The sequence below is a fragment of the Camellia sinensis genome, chromosome 4, assembly GCF_055761805.1.
Source record: "Camellia sinensis isolate YWXY chromosome 4, ASM5576180v1, whole genome shotgun sequence".
NCBI classification, from domain to species: domain Eukaryota; kingdom Viridiplantae; phylum Streptophyta; class Magnoliopsida; order Ericales; family Theaceae; genus Camellia; species Camellia sinensis.
In genome coordinates this window covers 57,858,945-57,876,682 of record NC_138964.1, presented here as the reverse complement: position 1 = coordinate 57,876,682, position 17,738 = coordinate 57,858,945, and the positions used below count along the sequence as shown (strand labels likewise).

The window sequence follows — 17,738 nt, the reverse complement described above, 5'->3', positions numbered from 1 at the left end:
GAGCTTGAGCAATGCATGCCTGGCTCAAACAAACCCAAGCTAGAAGAGCACAAGGAACATAGTAAACAAGTGTAAGATTGACCATGATTTTGCAACATTTAATTGTTGTTCTAAATGATAGGAATTTTTCCTTTGGTTCTTTAACTTCCAATAAACAAATAGAAACCATTCCATAACTTCAATGGATGAAAAAATGGAGACCTCTCAGTTTATCTTTTACAATATACAAATACATTACAATTGAATATGATCAAACATTCTTCCTTAAGAGAGAATGTTCCACATTAATTTTTTTTTTCTTAAATCAATTAATAATCTAGTCAATTTAATTTCACCATAACTATGTTTAAAAAAATAAATAGCATATTTTATAATCATACTTGTCATTTATCTTTATTAATGGTTGTAATTATTAGATTAATTTAACTTATTTTATAATATATATATATATATATATATATAATAGATTAAATTATCGAAATGGGTTAAAGAGGAGCATGGGCTGCACTATATCAACCCTTCACATGCTCTATTTTTTTGTTAAATAATTTCTAACTTCCAATAATGGCAAGGCAACAAACTTGTATATAGACCCAGAACCATTAACAATGAACAATGAGTTGCTGCTGTTTTTTCAAGGCTAAAAAAAATGAAATAAAATAAAAAAATAACAACAACAACAGCAACAACAACAACAAAAAATAAAGAACCAAAACCCACCAAAATAGGCATAACATAAACAAAATCCCCCATATTGAAGAAAGACAAAAAAAATCGAGCTTTGCAAAATTCCTCAAATCTAGTTCGACAAAGAGAAAAAAAAAACTTGAAAGAAACAAAAAAATAACTAGAGAGAGAAAATAAAATTTGAACCAAATCAGCCACAACAATAACCCAAATTGAAATAAAAAATAAATACTAAACAAAATGGAAGATGTAGAAAGTGTTTCAAACTTGAGTGTAGATGGGAGATCGAATGATTTGATGAAATTAAGCCACAAACAGAAGAATCACCTCTAGGGTTTTGTCGTTTTGCTTCTTCTTATATAATGATCTGTGCCAACAATTACAGAGGAAGCAAAATATATATTATGAGGGCAAAATGGTCATTTCATCTCCCTAATCCTAACAGTAAATAATCCTACCAAAATTGTCCCACACCTCCCCACCCCCCCTTCCCCTTGGGACAGTGGAATCCCCCATACGGGGGATAAGGAGTCTGGCCGGACTCCATGTTCGGTGGACTAAAAAAAAAAAAACAAACGGCGAATAAGGAGCTTTCAATGGATTACAATCCAAATAGTGGATTGTCCCCTCCCTAATCCGACGAATCATACACGCCTTTTATGTAATGGGAATGGGTAAATTTGGTTGGGTCTAATTCTGGGTCTCGTTTGAAGATTTTGGTCTTGTTTGGTTTGTTTTTGAGAGATCAATTTTGGAGAAAAATTTTCAGAATTTTGTTTGGTTTAGTGATTTTGGAAAAAAAATTTCCAAAATCACTTTCTCTCTCCTACATATCAATCAATCATTTTTTCTCTCACACACATCTATACAACTACAACAAAATATCAAATAATTTCAAATTTTCATACTCTAAAACTATTTCCAAAATATACAACCAAACAAACCAATTTTTTTTTTTTTAAACTCTCCCCAAAAATTTTTTAGAAAAAATTTATCTCTCAAAATCAAACCAAACACACCATATATATTTTAGTTAACAAATTAAAAAATAATTATAAGTTGTCATATCATTCTTTTTATTTTTTGTATATCTTTTCATAAAAAGTTAATAAAATAACTTGTTTTCAAACGAGACCTAAAGAGGAATTTGAGATGATTTAAATAAGTATATTTTTTTTGATTTTGTAAAAAGATTTTTATATAATGGGAACTAACGATGTTCATGGGTAAATTTGGTTTGGTTTGATATTAAGGGGTATTTGGGATGATCTAAATAAGTATATGTTTTGATATTGTACGAAAAGATGTGCAGAAAAATAAAGAAGTGATGTGATCTAAATAAGTACACTTATATAAGTTATGCCAAACACCCCCTAAATTTAAAATCAACCTAATCATGATTGGTTTCAAGCTTTTAATTTCAAAATCAAACCAATCATGCTCCAAAATTAATCTAAACAACCCAAGGTAGCTCAGGATGCTTTGAATTAAAACCACGATTCTAGCATATTAAAAATAAGTGAATTAATCAATAACAAATAATTAAAATAAACATATTTTTAAAATTTAAACATAGCATAAACAAATAGCATAAAATATTTAATACAAGTGTAGCTAGTTTTTCACGCTCTTCGAAGGAATTAGTCTCCTCGGGTACGATAGCCTTACAGTTCAGACTCCTATGATTCTGAATCTGGTTTTCACAAGTGCAAAGTGCAATGTGAAATAGAAAAATGAATGGGAGTCCAAGTTTGGAAAATCTTAGAAAATCCATTTATCATCAGAGATGCCAAAAATGGACTGCATTGCCAGATTTTAGAGTCGCCACCTAAATAGTTTTAGAAAATTTAAGAAACTCGTGACTCGTGCCAAAGGCCACTTGTCCGTTATAACCAAAGTGCCTTGGCTCGGAAACTTAGGTATGAGAGGGGAAGGTCATGAATTGAGCACCCCACTCAGTCGATCAAATACCATCATGATGCGATTTTTATAGACAGTATATGTTCATGTTCTGATTATTATGTTAATTTACTATATGAGTCACACAAGTATAAACTATTTCACCCATTTTGAAAAGCTTTGATTTCATGTTTGTTTTGAAAAGAGATTTGAATATGTGCTACTTGAAAAACGTGAGCTAACATGGACACTAACCAAAGTCATTCCAATTCAAGCGAAATAGTCTTCATCCACAGGCATTCAAAGAGGTATTTCAAATAAGCACGTAGCCTCATGGTGGTATGCTTGACATGGCAATACAAATACACATGTAATATGCTAAAGTGAAAATGCTCACCTAGTACTGAACCGAGGCAAGCCAAAGAAAAGAATATAGTTAAAAAAATGCATGATCCTATATGCAAAATGACTAATACAACACATACACAATATAACTAATATGGTCGGCTTATTAACATGTCATGTGGATTAACTCCAAACATGCGACAACGCACGTGTTCAAGTAAGTAGGAAATGACAACGACATTCAAAAATGATGAACTGAACCTTGTGTATGCAAAAATAAATACAAAGTATGATAATGATATGAAACGAAAACATAATACTATATGGGACCATGATAAGCATATAAATAAAAGGAAAAAAGAAATGGGAGTTGGAAGACATACAAATATTACAAGATGGCCCTTACACAAGAGGGTCCCAATGAATGTCCTAATTAACTAATTATTACAATATAATTGAATAAGCTAATTAATTAACTATTACAAATTCAAATGAAATCAAAGCAATTAATTAATTACGGCATATGAATCTAAAAGCTACTAATCTAATGGACTCGAACAGGAGGAGAGGAACTGCATGTACACAATTGAAAGCACCCTCCGGAAACCTCTCTATTAGTTGCCAGAACCAGCTCTATTTGCCGTCAGAAAATTATTCTATTTTGGCCTCAGATTCTGCTATGTTCTGTTGTAAAAATGCTATTCCCTGTACACAAAAGGATGGTTGGCCGGCCTTGAGAAGTGGTCATTCGTATGAAATGATGGTCAGCCGCCCACTATTTCTGGGGAATACCCTACTGCAACAAAGTTGAAACAGAGCAAAACATAGTGTTTTCAAGAGATGTTTATCCTCTCTGCCCTTCCCTATCATGAAGATGATCAAAGGAGGAGTAGATTCGATCCTCAAATCATTAATCATGGCCAATTTGTTGCGTGATGATCTTGGAAATGATAGGATAAAAGTTTCATAGACTCAATAAAAAAAATAAATAAAAATAAACAATACCTCTTCTCTATCATGGTGTTTTCTCAAGGGATGGAGTAAAATTGCTTCATGAATCATTGAACATCACTAAAAAATATGCAATGATTCAAGACGCAATAGGTTCAATATAACGTCCGACTAAACTTAATCAAATTTTATTATCTTTTTACCTCTTTTTATTCCAATATTATTAGTCTTTTTCCTTTACTTTTCAATTTTCTTATCTTTTATTCTTTTTTGTCCAAAGGTGATGATTACGTCCACTAAATCCAAAAGCAATAAAAAGTAGCAAGCATGACTTGACCTAGGAAATGAGTTTTTCAAGCTATTTTCTACAGGAGAAATTACAAAGGAGGAATCAAACTCACTTACTAGCGATATTGAATTCGGAGTCAAACTTGAAGTGAGCGATAATGACTCCAAATCCAAACTCAATAATAAGCTATAATGACTCTTTCCTTTGTGATTTCCAAGGGTCTAACTAGAAAATTAGTTCCTTAGAAGTAATGCACTGGTGATAAAAGAGAAGTGTCAAATAAGAGATTACACTTAGCATAAGAGAGATGTAATCCCTTGGTAATGAACCTCCGAATAGATTAAACCATTTAGTATGAGGGGTCTCTTTTTTATGCCTAGAGCGGTAATTTTTAGTTTGATACCACTCTTAACCAAAAGAAACAAAGAAAAGAGGGAGGTTGAAGATTATGAATGGAAAGGTGGATGATTATAAAGACATGAATATGCACATGAAAGCTATAAAAAAAGAAGAAGAAAGAAATGACTATCAACTCAAATGGATTGCAAGCTATGGCTTATACACCAAATCCATGAGGACTTACAACAACACAAGGATGATATTCAAAGTATGATTTAACAAATTAAAGCACTGAAACAACACAAAAACAGTACTAAAAATCAAGTTTCAGAGATGGAAAAAGTGAGCAAAAATGTAATAAAACCAAGGGGTTTCAACCAACCAACAAGCCTAAGGAAGGGTAACCCTTCCTCTTTTTTGTGACTTTAAACCACATGTTTCAGGCCTTAAGACACTCTGAAAACAGTATGAAAAGGCAAGAAAAGAGAGAAGTGAAGATGGTAAAAAAGTTCAAAGTATACCTCTTGAAAGAGAGGAAAAGCTCCTTAGTTAACAAACCACAAACCAAGCACTCACAAGGAGCTGAAGTTAGATTCAAGAACCTCAGCAAAAGCTTTAAGTTTTAGCTTAGAAGTTGTATGTATAGTGTATATATATTGCAAAAGAAGAGAGAGGTGTGTTGAATAAGCTATATATTGACTCTTAGAGAATTTTTCTAACCCCAAGCCCTTAGGGGGAGGCCTTGTATTTATAGAAAAATAGGTTCTCGCGTCGGAAATATCAGCAAAGGGACAGTTGGTGCAATACATGCACATGGGCACAGCTGGCTGCTGTAAAATATCTGTTGTCACTGAACATGGTCGGCCAGCCATGAGGAGGTACGACTGGCCCAATGAAAATGGCCTGCTGGCTATTTGTTGGCTAGCAATTCTCTAAGTGGTTAGGCTAGAAAAAATAAGGTTTTGGTCTAAAGGGGCTACAAGGTTTACGTTTTAAAGCTTGAAACCGAGGCCTTTTGCTGAAGAAAATTGAACGATTGCACAGCGTAACAATTCATCATCGAGTGTTCAGAGTGAGGCGCCCAAGTCTTAAGAGCAGTCAAAATGGGAGGTCTACAGTTGTCCCTTTTTGAAAGAGCTTGAAGTCATGAAATGACATGAGTTAATGTCAAAGCTCGAAGACGACCCATTTGATAAGGCCGTAAGACTTGAGCAAACAAACAAAATGTAAATGCAATCGGTTGAACTAGAAAGTTGCCTACGTATCCTTTTACAGGGAATCAAACCAGTGTAGTTTAAGGGCAAGATGCAAATAACATGCTCAAATTACAGGCTTCGCGAAGCTGATTATTTAAAAAAATTCATGATCATACAAGATAATGCAGTAAGTAATAACTAGATGAAAGCATATGAATGAAACAAGCCTTAAGCTTAAATCAAAACAGGTCCGACTGTGTCTCACACAAAAATGAGTAAGCAAACAATAATTCCAAGCACATTTCACGTGAAAGGAGAAAAGATGGTGCAACCAACAGGTGTGTGTAAGCGTATCTCATATGAAGAGAAGGAAGGTTATAACCAGGTAAATTAACATCCTAACGCGTCTCACGCGAAAGGAGGGAATGGTGATACAACCAACATGCAATATCTATCTGTTTCTCATACGGAGAGAGGAAAGGCTAACAAAACCACATTTCACATAGAAAGGGTGTGAGGAAAGGCAAGCCAAACTACGTCTCACGTAGAGAGGAGTGAGAGATGCGAACCAAACTATGTCTCACATTGAGAGGTGGTGAAAGATGCAGTCCTAACTACGTCTCACGTAGAGAGGGTGTGAGAAATGCAATCCTAACTGCGTCTTACATAAAGAGGATTAAAGATGTAGGCCAAACTATATCTCACGTAGAAAGTGATGAACAGGTGCAAACCAAACTACGTCTCACGTAGAAAGGGATGAAAAGGAGCAAACAAAACTACGTCTCACGCATAGAGGGATGAAAAAGAGCAAACCAAACTACATCTCACGTAGAGAGGGATGAAAAGGAGTAAAAACCAACCTACGTCTCACGTAGAGAGGATGAACAAGCTTTAAAGCATACAACCAGCCAAATCCACCATCGGGTGATAAGGATAGACACAATAAGATGAATAGGCACGATGCACAAGGATGCAACATAATGCGATATAATTGCAATAATTAATACAAAATACAATGTGATGCATGTTCCAAGCAACATAACATGCAACATAATTGAAAAGATAAATAGAAAGCAGTGGTTTTGAAAACACCTCAAGGGGGAGTGGCAGTGGCAGTGAACAACCTTGTTCTGCCTGGGATTTTTCTCTCATTTTTCTATTTTCCAAATTGATACCTTCAACTCACAGTCAAAAGTTCTTACATACTAAAAAGAGGATAAAACTTGCTTTGAACTCTAGGTCGAGACACATTCATACTTCAAAGAAGTGGCGAGACCTAGAACGGTGCATTTAGAACGAAATTTTTAGAATTTTCTGTAACTCAAACAAACCCAAATTCTTCAATTTTCCACTTTTCAAATGAATACAAGATCAACTATGCCCCAAATAGGTAAATTCCAAGAAAATATCTCAAAACACACTAGAGAAGTCGGCCGGTCAAAGGAGGAGCCGGTCGTACAATAGTTTGGCCGGCCGAACGTGCCGAAGTCGGGGGCAGATTTGGGTTTTCACACCTGAGGCTCTTTAAAACATAACATTGGCCCTAGTTTAACATACCTTGATCTCTAAAAACCTTCTCCTTCTCTCTAGGCTATCTCTTTCTCTATCTAGATTTTCACTCCATTCACATTACCCAATGATCCACGTGACTTTTTTTCTTGAAACCCTTTTGACCCTCTTCACTTTTAACTGATGAGATTTTGATTTGGTCAAGTGTTTTTGCTTTCTAATTGTTTTTGGCTCATTCTCAAGGGTTTTCTTGGTATTTGTGCACTTACCCTCGAGTATTTGTGCACTTACCCTCGAGTTTTTCACTTTTTCCTTCACTTTCTCTCTCTTAGGGTTTGGGTTTTTTTGGGATTCCTGCCTATTTTCCACATTTTCCTTATTTTTCTCTCACCGCCTACTACATTCTCCATGGCCGATGATATTCCACATGATGGTGCCCCTTCCGAGGGGCCTATTCTTCTGCTTATCGCGGGTATAGAGAAGCCAATGATAGAAGAGGCCGACAAGGCGGAGAAGGACATTGTCGCTGACATTACTGCTGAGGAGACCTTCCCTCTAGAGTCTGAGCCCGAGCTACCACCACTGAGGGTAAGAAATTTTGCTACTTTATATAGGTCAGTGGTGGGCCGCCTAGGTCCATCTTCTTGGCACGTGCCCTTCATTGGATAGGCCATCCATAGTGCGCTACAGCTGGTTCTACGACCACTTCCACGGGAGCCATCCGGAGACTCAGGAGCAGATTGAGCAGTACACCCGAGGCTTCTTGATCTATCTTCTCAACACCACCTTGTTCACGAACAGGTGGAACACCATAGGTCTATATCTTCTGAGTGCCCTAGTGGTCTTGCCACGTGTCCGTTATTATGACTGGAGTGGTGTTGGCCTCGTTACCCTATATTGATATATGAGCTCTGGTTCCCGTAAGAAGAGAAACATGGTCGGAGGCTACTGGAGAGCCTAAGAGGCACATCCTGCACTTTCGCTTTCAATTTTTGCTTGTAATCTATGTTTTTTGCTTTACATTTCTGCTTGTATTTTTGTTTCTACCTGTTGACTCACTAACTGTTCTTTTCTTGAAGTTCTAGGTCTATACTTGCTTTCCTGCCCTTGCTCTAATACCAAGAGATGAGGCGGAGACATCTATGCTTCAGTCGAGGTGATATTACAGTAGATGCAACCCTCGGCACCGCATTGTCACCATTTTTGCCTACTACTACCAATTCTTTGATACAGTGGCGGCACGTGAGGTAATTTGAAACCCAAACCCATACCCATTCCATCTATATTGCTTCTGTTCCATAATTTGACAATTGATAAAATTAACAGCTGTAAATTCTCTGTTTGCGCGTTACGTAGAACTTGTGGGTGGTCATGCCAGTCGGGACGAGGGATGAGTACGCTGGGTCTTGGGATACCTCCAGGTTGCAGATCTTACTAAAGGGTCCTTTTTTCCGGACTTGGTATCTAGGGGAGAGGTTCGTACACCAGACCCTGGGCCTACTAGACCCCGTTGTTCCTACTAGGCTCTTTCATCCATGAAGACCATTGATAGCCTGCCAGTCGAGGCTATAGTGCAGTTCATGGTAGGGCAGGATGCTGATCTCTTCCGTGGGGTTAGGGACTACACCGATTTCATCCAGACCCACCTCATGCCACTCTGGCCAGAGTTCGCGTATGTGGCACTGTAGATATACCTGCCACTAGAGGTGCTACTTGTGTAACTGAGCCTCCTATTGGAGGGGCTTCCCCTGCCATTCATGTAGCCAGTTTGCCTGTGATCCCAATTACGATCACATATTGGCAATTGAGTGGGATGGCCTACCAAATTCTGATCGAGTACCCAAAGGAGAAGCACGAATACGTTAGGGACCCCAACGTGCAGCAGGTATGCACTTTGTCTCATAGTTTGTATTTCATATTCCCTTTTCTGTATACTGATGTTCAAACTCATTTGCAGGTGCCAATGGGTTACGTGGATGACTTTCTTCAGCTGCTCGACTCCTTCATCCACATGGTGCGGAGGAGGGAGACATTACTCGCCTACCATGGTCATCAGATATCTTGTTTTTCTCATCTGACATGCACTGGTTTCTTTTGACTATATTCATACTATTTTTGCACCAAACTGTACTGATGCTCTATTTCTTGCAAACTCTTTTTAGTCTTCACCTGTACCAATGGCACCTGTTGTACCCACTCCAACTGCGGCGAGGGGAGACAAAGGAGTTCTTGTGCATGGCAGGGGTGAGGGCAAAGGTAGAGGTAGGGGTAAAGATGCCTGTAGTAGGAGCCGGAGTTAGAGCGGAGTCAGCGAGTCTCAAGTGCAAGGGGCTTCTTCGTCCACTGGGAGGACCTCTACCAGCGAGGACACTGAGACCAAAGACACCGAAGAGGTCGTGAGCAAGCACTTAGAGTCTAAGAATGGAGACGATGATTCTGGCTCAGAGTCACAGTCTTCCAGTGAGAGTGGTGCTGATGGCGATAGTGATCCTGAGTCTCATCCTTGAAAGAAGACGAATAGGGCTTCCCCGATGCACTTGACCTGACGGATATTGATTTTGGATTTCTCTTTTCATTCTTTTCTTTTGTTTTGGTAGTTCAAAATTTTGTATAGCTTCAAATAGGTCTTTACTTTTCTGCTTTGAAAATTTGTATTTTCTCTTTTGTAAAAATTACGATCGGGGTAAAACCCTACAGTTTTATAAAAAAAAAAAAAGAACTTTTGTGTTTTGCATAGCATCTAGAAAATGGCACAACACTTGCATAAAAATGATTGTATTTCTGAATTTGAAACTGAGAATGATCACAATCGAATGAGTTCTCAACCAGATATTGAGCCTACAACCGATCAAAATGCAAAATACAACTCAATAAAGGAAAGACAAAGTAAAAACAACCTAAACACACCTATTTACATTTACTAGAAACAAAAGACTCAAAACAAGACGCAAAAACAAATAGGGAAAACATAACACTGCTGCCAAACTGTTTGGTCAGCATACTTGGCCGGCCAGCTAATGAAATGTACGGCTGGCTGGATAAGTGGCCGGCCAGCCAAGACTTGCTGCTAGACAACTAGTAATAACTGTAAACCACTCATACAACCTTATCTTCTATAAAGGTCTTCTCTTGATATTTCTTCGACAGAACCTCATATTTTCTGCTGTTTTCTTTGAAAATAAAGATTTTTCCTATAGAGAAGATCAAAGATTGGACAGCCACTTTAGACATCATGGAAAAGGTGAATTTCAATGGTTTCGGCATAAACGCTCTTTTTACTTTGAGTCGCACTTTGCTTTGTTTTCCATTCCTCCATGCCACTGCTCGTTGTTGGGACCAGATTACTTATGTATTTCACTTTGGATCACAAGAGATATGTCCCACTCTTAAAGAGTTTCAAGCACTAATGAAGTCCCAGTGCGATGAAGAAATTATGCCTTAAACCCTTTTTGGTCATGCACGAGCTTTTCAACAAATGTGGGGCCTCTCTTTCAAGGAGGCTAATCTTTGGCTCATGATGGAGAGTTAGACATTCATGGCCTGATTCACCGTTTCTCTGACATCGGGAATAGGCGCGATCTTCTTTGGCAAGGGTATCGCCAACATGCTCTTTACTTATGCTTGCTCGCCTATTATCTTCTTGCCCCTAGTGGTAGTAGAGTTAGCATCCGACTAATTGAAGTGGCTCAATGCCTCAAGGAGGGCTGAAGCTGTATAGGCCTGGCACTGGTCAAAACTGTAATGGTTTTGGATGCTTTCCATCGGTGAGAGACTTCTCAGTTTGAGAGGAGTCCACTACTTCTCCAGGTGTTGTTTCCTACCATTTTTCATTTATGTTTTCTCACATCACTTTGGCACTCACCCTCTATTTTCTCTCAAAACCCTTTTCTTACTTTTTCTCTCAACACACATCTCTCTATCTTTTAATCTCTCTTATTTTTATCCCTTCCCAGGTGTGGTTGATGGATCTGCTGAAGGTCGTGGACCCTTGCCCCGATTATTCGGCTAGATCCTACTTCTTTCGGTCGTAGCTAGTCAACTTCCCCACAGACGGGTTATGGTGTGAATGGAAGTTTAGTACATCCACGACTGATATTGCTTGGTGATGCCTCTGTCTTGAGTTGTCCAAGATGAGCTACAACATGTCCCGCCAGCTAGGTATACAGTTGATTGGTCTTACACACTGTGTGTTTGTAGACACCCCATTTTTGACCGTTCTCAAGACTTGGACGTCACCGCTTGAACACTCGGTGATCATCCATGTTTGTGTTCGTCTTGAGTTCCCGGAGGTCTCGGCTACGCGTCTTGCCTCAGGATCTCTCGACTCGACTGTTTTCTGTTTGGTTTTGCACCAAACACTTGTGCTTTGCCTTGGAGGGGCAGGGAATGGCTTGTGGGCCATCCCCACACTCCACCGACCATGGCTTGAGGCCACCGGCTGTGTTTTGTTGCCACCGGCCAAATGCTTGGCCGGCCGGCACTATAGATGGCCGGCCAGCTATCTTTTTTTGGTCAATTACATTTTTGGCCGGTCGACTACTGTGCATCTGCTTTTGCAAATATTTTTGTGCAATTGGCATACACTGTCACCCCCTCCATACACGTGTACGGAGGGATTGCCCTCTTGTTAGCTTCCTTTGGAAGCTTTACAAGACTAATTGTCTATAAAAGAGAACCTCTTCTCTCTTGTTCAGAGGTTAGACAACTTAGACAATATTTTCAGAGCTTGAGCTTTAGGGTTAGGGTTTACATATATCCTCTATCTCTATATCTCTCTCTCTCTCTTGTGTTTAGTGTGCGTTTAGTCTTATTTTTGTGCACAAACACCCACCATCACACCTTTTCTTAGTTGCTGAGGTACTAGAGGTCTTTCCTTGAAGCTTTTGGACTGGTTTGGAACCAAAAGAGCTGCTGGAACATTGTTTGTGAAGAAGGTCTACAAGGGTAAGACTTTTGTCCCTTTTTACCCCATTTTTGCAAAGCTTTTTAGCCTATCTTGCATCTGTTTTTGAGCTTAGCATATAACATATAAAAGTCTTGTTTTTGTCTGCTCTAAATAGTTTGTTAAGGGTGTTTTAAGCTTTGGGATTGTTTGACCCCTCTTAAGGCTTGTTTGGCCTTTGTTTTCTGCCATTTTGGTTGAGCTCCAGGACCATTGTGTTTGGGCCTCCTCACCACTGAAATCTTGAGGGATTTCAGAGGTGAGGATGGTGCCTTGAGGTCCTAGGAAGGAGAGGGCCACCCCCTCCCCTTGTTGTCCTTGAAAAGGGCTATTTTTGCCTCTTGAGGGAGCATCTAGTTTAAGTGTGTGTTGACCATGCCTTGACTGATATTTATGCTTATTTTTCCATGAAATAGCATTGTGTTGAGTTGGTTTGGACACACCTTGCATGCTTTGCATACATGTCTTGTAATGCCATCATTTAGCCTTAACATGCATCTAGGCTTTGACCCTTGTTCAAGCATGTTTTAGGCCCCGCTTTGTGAAGCTTTTGTACTTGTTTTTCCATGCTTAAGGTCTACCTTTAGTTGTTTTGGTCGACCATGGCACGCATTGCATAGCCCCTTTACATTGTTTAGCTTGTAGGCTTTAAATGTGTGAAGTGTTGAGCATGCATTGTTTGATTTATTTCAGTGGTTTGACACCACTTATAGCATCATTTCAGTCCTCATGACATGCTTGCATGCTTGCCTTTGATGCCTCTTTGATGCCTTATGAGGTTGTGCCTTATGCTCCATGTTTGGTCATTGTGCATGCCCTTGAATTTAAGTCATTTAGATGTCGTCTAAGTGATCTTTAGGCTTTGTTTTAATATGCTGAAACTCTGTTTTTGGTCATTTAATTAATGCCATGTTTGGTTTTGCTAAGGGTAGTTCAATACCTCCTTAGCTTGCCTTGAGTTTTGGACCTCTAATTGCATGCTTATGCTTGTCTTGTTGGCTTGGTTTGGCACCATTTTAACATGATTTTCAGAGCTTATGTTGCATGTCATTAGTCCATGTTTTTGTGCTTACAAGTTGTCTTCATATGCTTAAGTGTTGGACCATATTTGCATGCATGCGTGTGTGTGTGTTGGACCTCACTTCCATAGTATTGGCCACTGGTTTTGGCAAGCTTGCAACCTACCCATGTTAGTTTAAGCCCACCCCTTTGCATGTTGTTGTATGCCCACCTTGTATGTTGTTGCATATTTGTGTGTTGTTGCATGATTAGAGTTGCATGATTGAATGAAGTCACATGCTTGCTTGCATGCTCGAACACCCACATTGTGCCTTGCATACTTGTTAGTTACATCGTCTCATGCCCTATGTCTTGCATGACCATTGTATGCCTTGTATGCTTCTTAGCATTGTCCATGTTACATACTAGTTGACATGCTTAGGATTGCATTGCATTGGCATGCATGCTTCGCCTCTTGAATTGCTTATGATAGAGGCTGAGTTCAATTTGCTTGATTATGTGCATTGCATTCCATATCAACATGCACACTTGATTCTTTGGGCCATCATGCATGGAAATGCATGATTGGTGGCCCGAGAATCGAGGCCTATCCTCCTTTGAGTCATAAATATGATAAGGAGTGTGGTTGGTGCATACATTGCTTGAAATGCATTGCCATGCCAAGTTCTGTCCTCTGCTGCTGTCAAACCAGTTTTTGCAGGAAGATGTGGCCGGTCGGCCATCTTAAGTGCCGACCAGCCATCCATTGTTGGCCGATGGATTATTTTGTGGCCGGTGACCATCATACATGGCCGGTGACCAATCCCTTCAGTCGGTGGTGTTCTACAGAGAGGAGGATAACAACTAAAGCAGAGGCATTTTGTGCATGGTAGTGACTTTCCGAGCAGAACCGAGCGCACATGCAATGGACCCTCTTCCCGAGGCTGTTGTTTACTGCTTAATTAGATTAGTTAATTTGCTTAGCTAATTTAATTGATTTGTAATATTTAATTAGCTTGTAGGTTAATTAAATTGTATTATTCTTTTGGTCCCTCCGAGCGAGGGCAAATTTGTAATAAGTGTGGGTGCGTTTGTGCATGTCTTCCAACCCCCACTTCTTTCTCCCTTTTACTTACCTGCTTTGGTGATTAGCATTAGGGCATGTTTACTTTAGCATACCTTATGCCATGCATGCGTGCATCATTCATCAGTATTGCATGCACCAGGCTCGGCGCATCATACTAACTGCATAAGTATTTCAAATCTAACTTGAATACATGCTACTTGTGCATTTTCACATGTCATTTATAGACTAGCCGAGCCTACTCTAGTGACATTCCGTATGCGTTGCATTAGGCATTTAAACATGGACTTGGATCATGTATGATTACTAACATGTTCTTGTTTTGGCACGGAGTACTAGGTGAGCTCTTTATGCCTTAGCATCTCACATGAGTGTGAACGTTAACATGATAGCATGATTACCATGAGGCTAGATGCTTATTTGATGAACTGCTTGAATGTCTGTGGGTGAAGGTCGGATTGTTTGAGTTGGGATAACTCGTTGAAATCTGTATTTTAGCCTACTTGTGAGTAGCAAATTCCAAAGCCTTTTCCAAACAAACGGATATGTAATGTTTTGTTCCAAATTAGGCGATCTAGTCTATACTTGTTTATTGTGCGCATAACGTAGTAAATCTAGGCTAATAACCAGAATAAGAACGCATAACGTTTTCAAAATAGGATATCACGGTTAGTAGAGGCCGATCTTCGGATCGGGCGAGAGGGGGTGCTCATAGCTGACCTTCCCCAATTGTACCCAAGTTCCCGAGCCGAGGCAACTTCGGTGATGACGGACACGTGGCGTTTGGCACTAAGTCAGGGTTTCCTAAATTCCCCCATAAAAAAAAATATTTAGGTGGCGACTCTGTATCTGGCAAAGCAGTCCATGTTTGGCACTTCTTTTCAAAAATCTGTTTCTCAAAACGATTTGTCGGATTTGGACTCCTCGGTTCAGATTAAGAACCGTGACAATTTGAGAGTCCTGAACTGTAGCGAGCCCAAAACGAACAGAACGGGACTCGTCCTCCCAGGGCGTTCGAGGACGTCTACAGTGTTCTACTTCCCATTCTGGTTCAGACGCCAATTTGGGTGTGATAAGACTCGTCCTGATAAGGGGGTGGAATATCCTACTTCATTTCTAGTCTGTGCTTCACACTTGGCTCGATACCTCGTTGCTTGGAGGATGAGAGAGCTTTTGGCCCCTACTACCAACTTCAATTGTGCCCTTACTGGTGAGTGTTTGGCTTGGCTTGAGGATGAGACATAGGTCGGGCCATCCTTGGTGGCAGAGACTTCTGCGAGTGCGGGCAAGAGGCAGAGGACCATTACCTGACTTATCTGTGCCCCTAGTTTATTGCTTTGACCTATTTTTTTTTTTTTAAAGTTTTATGATGTAAAAGAAACTTTAATTTAACTTGAGAGTTGGAGGGCGTACTTGTGTTGAAATCATGTAATTAAAGTTGTGAGTACTAAAAATTTTCCTTTTTGGTCCAAATAATAATATGTTTTGCAAAAAGTGAAATTTTGAGAAAATCAAATTCATTAAAAATTTTCAAAACAATTTTAACCAACGGTCACTACCTGACACACATAGAATCAATCCTCAAGATGTACATCCCTAAATCAAAAAGATCATAACTGCTCACAACTATATTCACCTTCACTATCGTTCTGCCCTTTGCTTTATCTTTCAACTGACCATTCTACTAAATGGAAGTAACACAACCAAGCTAATAGATGATGAAATGGCCCAATATAACAAATGGATAGGACAATTGAGTTGAAAATGATTATGGCCAAACTTCAAGATGAAGTTGCCAACATATCCCAAAGATGAGAAACAGGGCTTACGTAGTTCGGTTAGGGTTTACTCAAGTATTAACTCTTTCCTTTTGTTCTCTAACTTTTGCCAAAGTTGCCCTTTCGGATTTTCAACCTTGCGAGCTCTATTTTTCTTTATTTCAAATTTTCCATGCTCTAACTTTTGCCTAGGTTCGGGTTTTCGGCCTAGCGAGCCTATCAAGGGTAGTATTTCTTCAACTTCTCCATATTGATCAGTTGCGAGAACTCCAAGCCATCTAAATCCATCAGGATGATTGCTTTTCTTGACCAGACAGATTTGATGATGTAGGGATTATTCTAATTGGGTCAGAACTTGCCCCTGGGTCATGGATAGGAGCTCGGTTGTCTTTGAGCACTATATCTCCTTCTTTTAGGTTTCTGGATTTGACTTTCTTATTGAAGGCCCTGACAATTTTGCACTAATATCCTCGAATACGATACAATGCCTTCAATCTCCTCTCATTAAACAACATCAATTCTTCGAACCTATTTCGCTGCCAATCCACCTTTACTATCTGACACTCGGCCATGATTCTCAGCGACGATACTTCAATCTCGATCGGAAAAATAGCTTCCATCCCATATACTAGAGAGTAGGGGGTTGCCCCAGTAGATGTTCGAATTGACGTTTTATAACCCAATAGTGTAAAAGGCAGTTCATTTGGCCAGTCCTTGTAGGTCTCCATCATCTTTCGCAAGATGTTCTTGACATTCTTGTTTGCAGCTTCAACAACTCCATTGGTTTGTGGTCTGTATGTTGATGACTTGTGAAAAGCCACGTTTGTGTCCATTCGAACCCTTTGGTAAGAATGCTCCGATGACGTCAATTTCCCAGACTGAGGAAGGCCATGGTGAAGTCATGTTGTAGAGCTTTGACAGCGGGATATCATGCGATTAGCATGGATTTGTCATTTGTGGCATCGTCGAACAAAGTTGGTACAATCCTCCTCCATAGTTGACCAATAATATCCCTGCCTGAGGATCTTCCTAGCCAATATCACACCATTCATGTGTGCTCCACACTCTCCTCCGTGGATGGCCTCCATGAGACGTTTTGATTCCTCCTATTTGATGCAGAGCTTGTGCATTCCCAGATGGCCTCTATTGTACAACTTATGTTCGCATATGATAAATTGAACACCCAAACACCATATTCCCTATTTATCCTTGGCATTTGCCCCTTGTGGGTACATGCCCTTTTCCAAGAAGTTCCAAATGTCATGATACCGGGGGTTCTTGTCTTGAACTTCATCTATTGCGGCTATTGTCTCAGAAGCAGGCGCATACTTCTGTTCAATGATAATCGAACGCATCTTAACCCCAAGCGATATATCTACCATTGAGGATAGAGTTGCCAGCGCTTCAGCAAACCGATTGTTCTCTCTTAATAAGTGCGTAAATATCAGTTTTTCAAACCTTGGAATTAGAATGTCCAAGGTCTGGTGATAAACTTTCATTTTCTCTTCTTTGACTTTCTAGTCTCCATTGGCTTGAGAAACAACTAGGTTTGAGTCTCCGATGACATCCAACCTTGTTGCCCCTAGTTCTAAGGCGGCTTATAGTCCAGCAATACACGCCTTGTACTCTGCTTCATTGTCAGATACTTTGAACCAAAGTTTGAAAGCTAGGGGTATATGGGAATCATTGGGTGCTATAAGCAACACGCCTATCCTATAAC

At 39.6% G+C, this 17,738-nt stretch overlaps 1 protein-coding gene across 1 annotated transcript; it reads right to left on the bottom strand.

Moving 5' to 3' along the window:
• Positions 1-16,479: 16,479 nt before the first annotated feature.
• On the bottom strand, positions 16,480-17,400 carry LOC145823783 (uncharacterized). The gene is made up of 2 exons (XM_082923304.1): positions 17,288-17,400; positions 16,480-16,810 (listed from the first exon to the last, which is right to left on the bottom strand). The coding sequence occupies exons 1-2, from the start codon at positions 17,398-17,400 to the stop codon at positions 16,480-16,482; spliced, it is 444 nt and encodes a 147-aa protein (XP_082779430.1).
• Positions 17,401-17,738: the final 338 nt, after the last annotated feature.